General features: G+C 42.8%; 1 protein-coding gene across 1 annotated transcript in view; it reads left to right on the top strand.

Annotated features, from left to right (window-relative positions):
- Positions 1-13031, top strand: part of SWIP (strumpellin and WASH-interacting protein) — a 320197-nt gene that overhangs the window by 185641 nt on the left and 121525 nt on the right. The window contains exon 16 of the mRNA XM_071678856.1: positions 188-367. Within this exon, the coding sequence (XP_071534957.1) occupies positions 188-367 (180 nt within the window). The remainder of the gene's footprint in view (positions 1-187; positions 368-13031) is intronic.

A 13031-nucleotide genomic window follows, 5' to 3' on the forward strand; every position in this document is an offset into this window, starting at 1 on the left:
GGGAAAGATGGAAATGATTGAACATGAAATTTGATGAAAGAGAATATTTAATGTCTAAGAACTCCTTTTCTTTCAAACCACTCGCCATTTCCCGCATTAGCGAGGTAGCGTTAAGAACAGAGGACTGGGCCTTTGAGGGAATACCTTCAATTCTAAGAACTCCAAAGGTTATTATTTATTTTTGCAGGGAGTGGATGTCCTGGAAATCATGCGTAATATTCATGTGTTTGTGCAGCACTATCAGTACAATTTGAACCAGCAGTTCTTTGTGGAGGCCACCAGCAACAACAAGCATCTCAGTACTGTCACCATCAAGCACATTGCTAACTCCATCCGCACGCATGGAGCTGGTATTATCAATACAACTGTAAGAATATATCTTTTCTGCAGTACTAAAGTGTTCTCATTGCCTTTACATTTGTGATTTTTCTTTGTGCACTAAGTATGTGCGTATTGTACACATGAAAATAATTCATGAACATTTAGTTGATGTGGATCATGAACAATGCTTTTCAGTAAGATTGGATTAACATTGTCTGTTTCAGTACTAATGTCTGATAGTTTGATACATCGTTGATAAATAGTTTTTTATTCATAATTACCCAAGGACCAATTTCTAAGAAAGAGTATCATGTCATTGAGTCTCTCTTTCTAAAGGCTTCCGTTTCCCTTATCTGCCTTCCCTTCATTTTTCAAATATCTTGCTTGATATATGATTATGTTTTATCCATGACTACTCCACTAGTTTAGTTGTCTATTTGGGGTATATTAGATATTGCCTTTAACATTGAATCAAGTCTTCTTTTGAATGGTTCATTGGTCACTCCATCTAAATTTCTTTGTTCTTCTGGTATTGCATTGAATATGCACTCTAGTTTCCTGGATAGGCCTTCATGTAATTTTGTTTGGTGCCTTTTTTTCACTTTATATTTAGGTATCCAGGTATTATTTATGACCAAATGTCTTTGTATCTACCTTGTTAAGTTGCAGTCAAGTTTAGTATGTTAAACTTTATTATTTATATTCATTTATTTTGCTTTGTCGCTGTCTCCCGCACCTGCGAGGTAGCGCAAGGAAACAGACGAAAGAAATGGCCCAACCCACCCCCACACACATGCACACACACACACGTCCACATACGCAAACATACACACCCACACATCCCAACATACACACATATATACATACACAGACACACACATATACACACATGCACACAATTCACACTGTCTGCCCCTACTCACCACCATCGCCACCCTGCCACACACGGAATAACATCCCCCTCCCCTCACATGTGTGCTAGGCAGCGCCAGGAAAAGACAACAAAGGCCCCATTCGCTCACACTCAGTCTCCAGCTGTCATGCAATAATGCCCGAAACCACAGCTCCCTTTCCACATCCAGGCCCCACAGAACTTTCCATGATTTACCCCAGACACTTCACATGCCCTGATGCAATCCATTGACAGCACGTCGACCCCGGTATACCACATCGATCCAATTCACTCTATTCCTTGCCTGCCTTTCACCCTCCTGCATGTTCAGGCCACGATCACTCAAAATCTTTTTCACTCCATCTTTCCACCTCCAATTTGGTCTCCCACTTCTCCTCGTTCCCTCCACCTCTGACACATATATCCTCTTGGTCAATCTTTCCTCACTCATTCTCTCCATGTGCGCAAACCATTTCGAAACACCCTCTTCTGCTCTCTCAACCACACTCTTTTTATTTCCACACCTCTCTTACCCTTACATTACTTACTCGATCAAACCACCTCACACCACATATTGTCCTCAAACATCTCATTTCCAGCACATCCACCCTCCTGCGCACAACTCTATCCATAGCCCACGCCTCGCAACCATACAACATTGTTGGAACCACTATTCCTTCAAACATACCCATTTTTGCTTACGGAGATGATGTTCTCGACTTCCACACATTCTTCAAGTCTCCCAGGATTTTCGCCCCCTCCCCCACCCTATGATTTACTTCCACTTGCATGGTTCCATCCGCTGCCAGATCCACTCCCAGATATCTAAAACACTTTACTTCCTCCAGTTTTTCTCCATTCAAACTTACCTCCCAGTTGACTTGACCCTCGACCCTACTGTACCTAATAACCTTGCTCTTATTCACATTTACTCTTAACTTTCTTCTTTCACACACTTTACCAGACTCAGTCACCAGCTTCTGCAGTTTCTTACATGAATCAGCCACCAGCGCTGTATCATCAGCGAACAACAACTGACTCACTTCCCAAGCTCCCTTATCCCTAACAGACTGCATACTTGCCCCTCTTTCCAAAACTCTTGCATTCACCTCCCTAACAACCCCATCCATCAACAAATTAAACAACCATGGAGACATCACACACCCCTGCCGCAAACCTACATTCACTGAGAACCAATCACTTTCCTCTCTTCCTACACGTACACATGCCTTACATCCTCGATTAAAACTTTTCACTGCTTCTAACAACTTGCCTCCCACACCATATATTCTTAATACCTTCCACAGAGCATCTCTATCAACTCTATCATATGCCTTCTCCAGATCCATAAATGCTACATACAAATCCATTTGCTTTTCTAAGTATTTCTCACATACATTCTTCAAAGCAAACACCTGATCCACACATCCTCTACCACTTCTGAAACCACACTGCTCTTCCCCAATCTGATGCTCTGTACATGCCTTCACCCTCTCAATCAATACCCTCCCATATAATTTACCAGGAATACTCGACAAACTTATACCTCTGTAATTTGAGCACTCACTTTTATCCCCTTTGCTTTTGTACAATGGCACTATGCAAGCATTCCACCAATCCTCAGGCACCTCACCATGAATCATACATACATTAAATAACCTTACCAACCAGTCAACAATACAGTCACCCCCATTTTTAATAAATTCCACTGCAATACCATCCAAACCTGCTGCCTTGCCGGCTTTCATCTTCTGCAAAGCTTTTACTACCTCTTCTCTGTTTACCAAATCATTTTCCCTAACCCTCTCACTTTCCACACCACCTCAACCAAAACACCCTATATCTGCCACTCTGTCATGAAACACATTCAACAAACCTTCAAAATACTCACTCCATCTCCTTCTCACATCACCACTACTTGTTATCACCTCCCCATTAGCCCCCTTCACTGAAGTTCCCATTTGCCCCCTTGTCTTAAAAACTTTATTTACCTCCTTCCAAAACATCTTTTTATTCTCCCTAAAATTTAATGATACTCTCTCACCCCAACTCTCATTTGCCCTCTTTTTCACCTCTTGCACCTTTCTCTTGACCTCTTGCCTCTTTCTTTTATACATCTCCCACTCATTTACATTTTTTCCCTGCAAAAATCGTCCAAATGCCTGTCTCTTCTCTTTCACTAATACTCTTACTTCTTCATCCCACCACTCACTACCCTTTCTAATCTGCCTACCTCCCACACTTCTCATGCCACAAGCATCTTTTGTGCAAGCCATCACTGCTTCCCTAAATGCATCGCATTCCTCCCCCGCTCCCCTTACTTCCATTGTTCTCACCTTTTTCCATTCTGTACTCAGTCTCTCCTGGTACTTCCTTACACAAGTCTCCTTCCCAAGCTCACTTACTCTCACCACCCTCTTCACCCCAACATTCTCTCTTCTTTTCTGAAAACCCATACAAATCTTCACCTTCGCCTCCACAAGATAATGGTCAGACATCCCTCTAGTTGCACCTCTCAGCACATTAACATCGTGCGCCTGTCAGTTAACACGTAATCTTTATATCTTCTATTTATTGCCAGGCAAATATAACCATCGTTCTTTCTTTGATTTCAGTTGATATTATGTGGTTATGTCTGAGCCGGTTTTTTTGCTATATGAGATATGTAATTTGTGGGAAGAAATTTAGATGCGTGCATAGTGCCATTGTACAAAGGCAAAGGGGATAAGAGTGAGTGCTCAAATTACAGAGGTATAAGTTTGTTGAGTATTCCTGGTAAATTATACGGTAAGGTATTGATTGACAGGGTGAAGGCATGTACAGAGCATCAGATTGGGGAAGAGCAGTGTGGTTTCAGAAGTGGTAGAGGATGTGTGGATCAGGTGTTTGCTTTGAAGAATGTATGTGAGAAATACTTAGAAAAGCAAATGGATTTGTATGTAGCATTTATGGATCTGGAGAAGGCATATGATAGAGTTGATAGAGATGCTCTGTGGAAGGTATTAAGAATATATGGTGTGGGAGGCAAGTTGTTAGAAGCAGTGAAAAGTTTTTATCGAGGATGTAAGGCATGTGTACGTGTAGGAAGAGAGGAAAGTGATTGGTTCTCAGTGAATGTAGGTTTGCGGCAGGGGTGTGTGATGTCTCCATGGTTGTTTAATTTGTTTATGGATGGGGTTGTTAGGGAGGTGAATGCAAGAGTTTTGGAAAGAGGGGCAAGTATGAAGTCTGTTGGGGATGAGAGAGCTTGGGAAGTGAGTCAGTTGTTGTTCGCTGATGATACAGCGCTGGTGGCTGATTCATGTGAGAAACTGCAGAAGCTGGTGACTGAGTTTGGTAAAGTGTGTGAAAGAAGAAAGTTAAGAGTAAATGTGAATAAGAGCAAGGTTATTAGGTACAGTAGGGTTGAGGGTCAAGTCAATTGGGAGGTGAGTTTGAATGGAGAAAAACTGGAGGAAGTGAAGTGTTTTAGATATCTGGGAGTGGATCTGGCAGCGGATGGAACCATGGAAGCGGAAGTGGATCATAGGGTGGGGGAGGGGGAGAAAATTCTGGGAGCCTTGAAGAATGTGTGGAAGTCGAGAACATTATCTCGGAAAGCAAAAATGGGTATGTTTGAAGGAATAGTGGTTCCAACAATGTTGTATGGTTGCGAGGCGTGGGCTATGGATAGAGTTGTGCGCAGGAGGATGGATGTGCTGGAAATGAGATGTTTGAGGACAATGTGTGGTGTGAGGTGGTTTGATCGAGTAAGTAACGTGAGGGTAAGAGAGATGTGTGGAAATAAAAAGAGCGTGGTTGAGAGAGCAGAAGAGGGTGTTTTGAAATGGTTTGGGCACATGGAGAGAATGAGTGAGGAAAGATTGACCAAGAGGATATATGTGTCGGAGGTGGAGGGAACGAGGAGAAGAGGGAGACCAAATTGGAGGTGGAAAGATGGAGTGAAAAAGATTTTGTATGATCGGGGCCTGAACATGCAGGAGGGTGAAAGGAGGGCAAGGAATAGAGTGAATTGGAGCGATGTGGTATACCGGGGTTGACGTGCTGTCAGTGGATTGAATCGGGGCATGTGAAGCGTCTGGGGTAAACCATGGAAAGCTGTGTAGGTATGTATATTTTGCGTGTGTGGACGTATGTATATACATGTGTATGGGGGTGGGTTGGGCCATTTCTTTCGTCTGTTTCCTTGCGCTACCTCGCAAACGCGGGAGACCGGCAAAAAAAAAAAAAAAAATTGTCTCTGAACTCTTGTAGTATGTGCTTTTGTTGATTTGGTTGGAGATGTTGATGAAGTGTGAGACTGCATGACATGGAGATAGATCATCTTTGCTGAAGTTTTAGAACTTTGTTTCTAAATGCATTGTGAAGGCTGGCTTGGCTGCTTTCCTGCAGTTTGTATTGGTTTTTAGGTGGTTATGTGTATTTGGTAAGCTAGATGGAATGTTATCAAGATGTACAAGTCGTCAGGGGTTAGTTCATATATGGTGCTTCAGTTGGTTTTGTGTGTAGGGTTGGTGAGTAGAATGTGATGCTTTGTAAGGACAGCTGTTGGAGGCGGTGTGTTAAAGGTGTGGTTGGGTGGTTGCAGAAGTTGAGGATATTGAGTCGCTGCAGTTGGTTATGAGGAATTTGCTTTAGGGATTGTGGATGTGTGTGTTAAGCCAAATGGAAAGGTGGGCATTAAAATTGCAGAGATAGGTGATGGGCATGCTGGCAAGATTCATTAGTTGGGGAGGGTACCTTGGGGGATGTTTTTTTCTGGGGGGAGGTGTGCAGATGTTTATGTTGTAGGTACACACTTTATAAAGCAAATAGATTTGCTCACACATCCACTCACTTTCGATAAAATCAGAGAACAAATCCAAACACTAAATGACACTATCACTAACCAAGCACTGAAAGAGAAACTGAAAACTGGCCCACCTTCCTCAGAACAAGAAATCATAAGACCCACAGCAATCGACTCTGGTGCTTGTTGAAGAATATCCGCTCATATAGCACCAGTTCAGCCCCCACTCTTGAAGCACTCTTGGGTCATTCCAATAAAATCCCTTCTCTCAAAAATCATATGCAAACATCCACACCCCCAAATGATAAATTCATGAAACCTACTCAAAATCCATTTAGAAACAACTGCTCACCCACCCTTCACTCCCATTGATACAAGCAATGCAGTTAAAATCTTGAGGAACTCTCCTGCAACAAGCCCTGACAACATATCGAACACGCACATAAATCACTATAATATGTTCCATTTGGAATCTACAAACCTACACTTATCTTTTGCTACTTCAGGCCACACAACATGATCCCCAACATCTGGAAACTTACCAACATAATACCTGTCTTTAATTCCTCCAAACCATCCAACTCCTCCTCCTCCTACTGTCATGTATCATTTCTGTCCTCAGTATCCAAACTCTGTAATCAAATGATTTACAGCAGAATCAAACAGAAAATCCCACTCTCACCCACACAGCATGGCTTCAGACTCAAATACTCCCACCACACTACACAGTGACCTCACAAAACATATCTTAAATGGATTCAACCAGCAGCAACTCTCCTCTTGCACAATACTTGTGGCAGTCTACTTTAGCAAAGCATTTGACACAGTCCCCAACACATCCTCAGTCAAAAAAATTCTTGACACCACCTTATACAACTATTACAAAAAGTGATTGGCTAGTATCATAGTTGGCCATTGTGCCTGAGTTATTTGCAATAGCTTCATGTCTTAAACACCAACATTTTACAATGAAGTTCCCTGAGGAGCAGTTCTTTCACCAACTCTCTTCCAGTACAACCTCCCATTACCAAGGGCAAAATTCAACATGGTCTTTTTATATGCAGACAACCTCACAGTCACATCAGAACACCCTGATAACTGAGTAGCAATATCAGGCATGCAGCTTTACGTAACACAAACGCAACTGTTGGTGTACCGAGAACAGAATGTATGCATTTCCGCAGAAGTCTTTAATCAATCTTTTAACCTTGGACAGACATGAATCCAGCTCATATCCTTCAGCCACCTTGGATGAAAAGTCTCTACCTGATGCAAAAGGCCCACCATTTTAGCATTACATACAACACACTCATGACATCCACTTCCCACACCAGTAACACCACCACAAAAGCAACTCAAACTGAATGCCCTTAGAACACTAACTGATACCAGATTCAGACAAGAAAGAGAATCCCTCAACATCCTCTACAAACTATTAATCTACTCCACTGTAGACTATGGCCGACCTACTTGGTCTTTCACCCTTTCAAAAGTAATTATAACAGATTTGGAAAAGACACAAAAGAGTGCACTCAGAACACCTACTGGCCACTTAGTGATCACAAACACACAACACCTTCACACTGAAATAAGATCCTCCCGATACGTCACTTTAACGTGCTCATCACTCAGTTCTGTGCAACACTGAGACTGCTCTGAAACTATCCACCATCCTCCAGTTAAAAATAAAAGCTTACCCTGTCTCACACATCAGTCACCTATACTCACAGATCCCCCACCCCCAACAACCATAACATTGACAAAATACAAACACACCGAAATAACCGACGAGTGCTAAACAGTTACATCCCAGCCCAGTCTTTAACCCCATCCCACTTGACATACACCCATCAGAAACAAGTCTCACTCGACAAACATGAGCAACATGAGCTATGCTCTCCCACTTACACTCTGGACATTATCCATTTCTACAACACTACAGAGAAGTAAACAGAGAAGAGGTAGTAAAAGCTTTGCGGAAGATGAAAGCCGGCAAGGCAGCAGGTTTGGATGGTATTGCAGTGGAATTTATTAAAAAAGGGGGTGACTGTATTGTTGACTGGTTGGTAAGGTTATTTAATGTATGCATGACTCATGGTGAGGTGCCTGAGGATTGGTGGAATGCGTGCATAGTGCCATTGTACAAAGGCAAAGGGGATAAGAGTGAGTGCTCAAATTACAGAGGTATAAGTTTGTTGAGTATTCCTGGTAAATTATACGGTAAGGTATTGATTGAGAGGGTGAAGGCATGTACAGAGCATCAGATTGGGGAAGAGCAGTGTGGTTTCAGAAGTGGTAGAGGATGTGTGGATCAGGTGTTTGCTTTGAAGAATGTATGTGAGAAATACGTAGAAAAGCTAATGGATTTGTATGTAGCATTTATGGATCTGGAGAAGGCATATGATAGAGTTGATAGAGATGCTCTGTGGAAGGTATTAAGAATATATGGTGTGGGAGGCAAGTTGTTAGAAGCAGTGAAAAGTTTTTATTGAGGATGTAAGGCATGTGTACATGTAGGAAGAGAGGAAAGTGATTGGTTCTCAGTGAATGTAGGTTTGCGGCAGGGGTGTGTGATGTCTCCATGGTTGTTTAATTTGTTTATGGATGGGGTTGTTAGGGAGGTGAATGCAAGAGTTTTGGAAAGAGGGGCAAGTATGAAGTCTGTTGTGGATGAGAGAGCTTGGGAAGTGAGTCAGTTGTTGTTCGCTGATGATACAGCGCTGGTGGCTGATTCATGTGAGAAACTGCAGAAGCTGGTGACTGAGTTTGGTAAAGTGTGTGAAAGAAGAAAGTTAAGAGTAAATGTGAATAAGAGCAAGGTTATTAGGTACAGTAGGGTTGAGGGTCAAGTCGAATGGGAGATAAGTTTGAATGGAGAAAAACTGGAGGAAGTAAAGTGTTTTAGATATCTGGGATTGGATCTGGCAGCGAATGGAACCATGGAAGCAGAAGTGAATCATAGGGTGGGGGAGGGGGCGAAAATCCTGGGAGCCTTGAAGAATGTGTGGAAGTCGAGAACATTATCTCTGAAAGCAAAAATAGGTATGTTTGAAGGAATATTGGTTCCAACAATGTTGTATGGTTGCGAGGTGTGGGCTGTGGATAGAGTTGTGCGCAGGAGGGTGGATGTGCTGGAAATGAGATGTTTAAGAACAATGTGTGGTGTGAGGTGGTTTGATTGAGTAAGTAATGTAAGGGTAAGAGAGATGTGTGGAAATAAAAAGAGCGTGGTTGAGAGAGCAGAAGAGGGTGTTTTGAAATGGTTTGGGCCCATGGAGAGAATGAGTGAGGAAAGATTGACCAAGAAGATATATGGGTCGGAGGTGGAGGGAACGAGGAGAAGTGGGAGACCAGATTGGAGGTGGAAAGATGGAGTGAAAAAGATTTTGTGTGATCGGGGCCTGAACATGCAAGAGGGTGAAAGGAGGGCAAGGAGTAGAGTGAATTGGATCGATGTGGTATACCAGGGTTGACGTGCTGTCAGTGGATTGAATCAGGGCATGTGAAGCGTCTGGGGTAAACCATGGAAAGTTCTGTGGGGCCTGGATGTGGAAAGGGAGCTGTGGTTTTGGGCATTATTGCGTGGCAGCTAGAGACTGAGTGTGAACGAATGGGGCCTTTGTTGTCTTTTCCTAGTGCTACCTCGCACACATGAGGGGGGAGGGGGAAGGTATTCCATGTGTGGTGAGGTGGCGATGGGAGTGAATGGGGGTAGACAGTGTGAAATGTGTGCATGGGTATATATGTATGTGTCTGTGTATGTATATATATATGTGTGCATTGAGATGTATAGGTATGTATATTTGTGTGTGTGGACGTATGTGTGTATACGTTGTGTATGGGGGTGGGTCGGGCCATTTCTTTCGTCTGTTTCCTAGCGCTACCTCGCAAACGCGGGAGACAGCGACAAAGCAAAATAAATAAATATACAACACTACAAACACTGTTTTAACATATCCCAAGACCCTTCATGCCTACAATGCATCTGCCATAAACAAGAATCTGAGTATGCTTGTTGCTCAATTCCCATGCACTTTCTGCATATAGATTCTGTACACACATCACAATGCTTTATGGCCTGTGGCCCCAGGAACCTCATGAGGATAGAAGGGATGCCTGGGGCAGGAAGATAGGGTAAGGTATTTATCTCTATGTGTCTCATAACTCTATAGTTCAAGTTATTTCAATCTTTCATGGCAACTCATGTGTTTTAGTCCATTCATTTTATTTGTAAATCAAATTTCTCTTTGTCACACATAACACTTTGACAAGACTTAACTCACACATCTCTTTCTTTGTAACTTTATATTTTCTTGCAGGAAGCAATATGCATTAGCATTGCCTTTTTTGCAAAATGGTAGGAGCAATAGATAGAACTAGCAGGTAGGAACATTAAGGAGAACTCTTAGATTTTCCTGTGGTGAACAGAATGCACTAGCCCTGCCTTTTGGCAAATTGGTAAGAGCAGTAGGTAAAAGTAGTAGGTAGGAACATGTATGCAGGACCATTAGATAGAAATATTAGGGAGAAGTAGTTGGTAGGAGCATTAGGTAGAAGTAGTCAGGTTGGAGCCTCTGCTAACACTAGAGTTGCCTTCTGCCAGTAGCCTGTTAAGGGTGAGGCATAAAGGCTAAGAAGTGGCACTGGAGCTCACTAGTTATGGAGACTATTGCCATAGCCACCCCTATCAGGGACTTCCAGTTGGAATAGGCATCAGAGATATTGATAGATAGATAGTATTATTATTTATTATTTTATTTTTTATCTTGCTTTGTCGCAGTCTCCCGCGTTTGCGAGGTAGCGCAAGGAAACAGACGAAAGAAAATGGCTCAACCCACCCCCATACACATGTATATACATACACGTCCAGACACGCAAATATACATACCTATACATCACAATGTACACATGTATATACACACACAGACACATACATATATACCCATGCACACAGTTCACACTGTCTGCCTTTATTCATTCCCATCGCTACCTCACCACACATGGAATACCATCCCCCTCCCCCCTCATGTGTGCGAGGTAGCGCTAGGAAAAGACAACAAAGGCCCCATTCGTTCACACTCAGTCTCTAGCTGTCATGCAATAATGCCCAAAACCACAGCTCCCTTTCCACATCTAGGCCCCACACAACTTTCCATGGTTTACCCCAGACGCTTCACATGCCCTGATTCAATCCACTGACAGCACGTCAACCCCGGTATACCACATCGATCCAATTCACTCTATTCCTTGCCCACCTTTCACCCTCCTGCATGTTCAGGCCCCAATCACTCAAAATCTTTTTCACTCCATCTTTCCACCTCCAATTTGGTCTCCCACTTCTCCTCGTTCCCTCCACCTTTCGACACATATATCCTCTTGGTCAATCTTTCCTCACTCATTCTCTCCATGTGCCCAAACCATTTCAAAACACCCTCTTCTGCTCTCTCAACCACGCTCTTTTTATTTCCACACATCTCTCTTACCCTTACATTACTTACTCGATCAAACCACCTCACACCACACATTATCCTCAAACATCTCATTTCCAGCACATCCACTCTCCTGTGCACAACTCTATCCATAGCCCACGCCTCGCAACCATACAACATTGTTGGAACCACTATTCCTTCAAACTTACCCATTTTTGCTTTCCGAGATAATGTTCTCAACTTCCAAACATTCTTCAAGGCTCCCAGAATTTTCGCCCCCTCCCCCACCCTATGATTCACTTCCGCTTCCATGGTTCCATCCACTGCCAGATCCATTCCCAGATATCTAAAACACTTTACTTCCTCCAGTTTTTCGCCATTCAAACTTACCTCCCGATTGACTTGACCCTCAACCCTACTGTACCTAATAACCTTGCTCTTATTCACATTTACTCTTAACTTCCTTCTTTCACACACTTTACCAAACTCAGTCACCAGCTTCTGCAGTTTCTTACATGAATCAGCCACCAGCGCTGTATCATCAGCGAACAACAACTGACTCACTTCCCAAGCTCTCTTATCCACAACAGACTTCATACTTGCCCCTCTTTCCAAAACTCTTGCATTCACCTCCCTAACAACCCCATCCATAAACAAATTAAACAACCATGGAGACATCACACACCCCTGCCGCAAACCTACATTCACTGAGAACCAATCACTTTCCTCTCTTCCTACACGTACACATGCCTTACATCCTCGATAAAAACTTATCACTGCTTCTGACAACTTGCCTCCCACACCATATATTCTTAAAACCTTCCACAGAGCATCTATATCAACTCTAACATATGCCTTCTCCAGATCCATAAATGCTACATACAAACCCATTTGTTTTTCTAAGTATTTCTCACATACATTCTTCAAAGCAAACACCTGATCCACACATCCTCTACCACTTCTGAAACCACACTGCTCTTCCCCAATCTGATGCTCTGTACATGCCTTCACCCTGTCAATCAATACCTTACCGTATAATTTACCAGGAATACTCAACAAACTTATACCTCTGTAATTTGAGCACTCACTCTTATCCCCTTTGCCTTTGTACAATGGCACTATGCAAGCATTCCGCCAATCCTCAGGCACCTCACCATGAATCATACATACATTAAATAACCTTACCAACCAGTCAACAATACAGTCACCCCCTTTTTTAATAAATTCCACTGCAATACCATCCAAACCTGCTGCTTTGCCGGCTTTCATCTTCCGTAAAGCTTTTACTACCTCTTCTCTATTTACCAAATCATTTTCCCTAACCCTCTCACTTTGCACACCACCTCGACCAAAACACCCTATATCTGCCACTCTATCATCAAACACATTCAACAAACCTTCAAAATACTCATTCCATCTCCTTCTCACATCACCACTACTTGTTATCACCTCCCCATTAGCCCCCTTCACTGAAGTTCCCATTTGCTCCCTTGTCTTACGCACTTTATTTACCTCCTTCCAAAACATCTATTTATTCTCCCTGAAATTTAATGATACTCTCTCGCCCCAACTCTCATTTGCCCTCTTTTTCACCTCTTGC

Source organism: Panulirus ornatus, chromosome 28 (assembly GCF_036320965.1).
Source record: "Panulirus ornatus isolate Po-2019 chromosome 28, ASM3632096v1, whole genome shotgun sequence".
Lineage (NCBI taxonomy): Eukaryota > Metazoa > Arthropoda > Malacostraca > Decapoda > Palinuridae > Panulirus > Panulirus ornatus.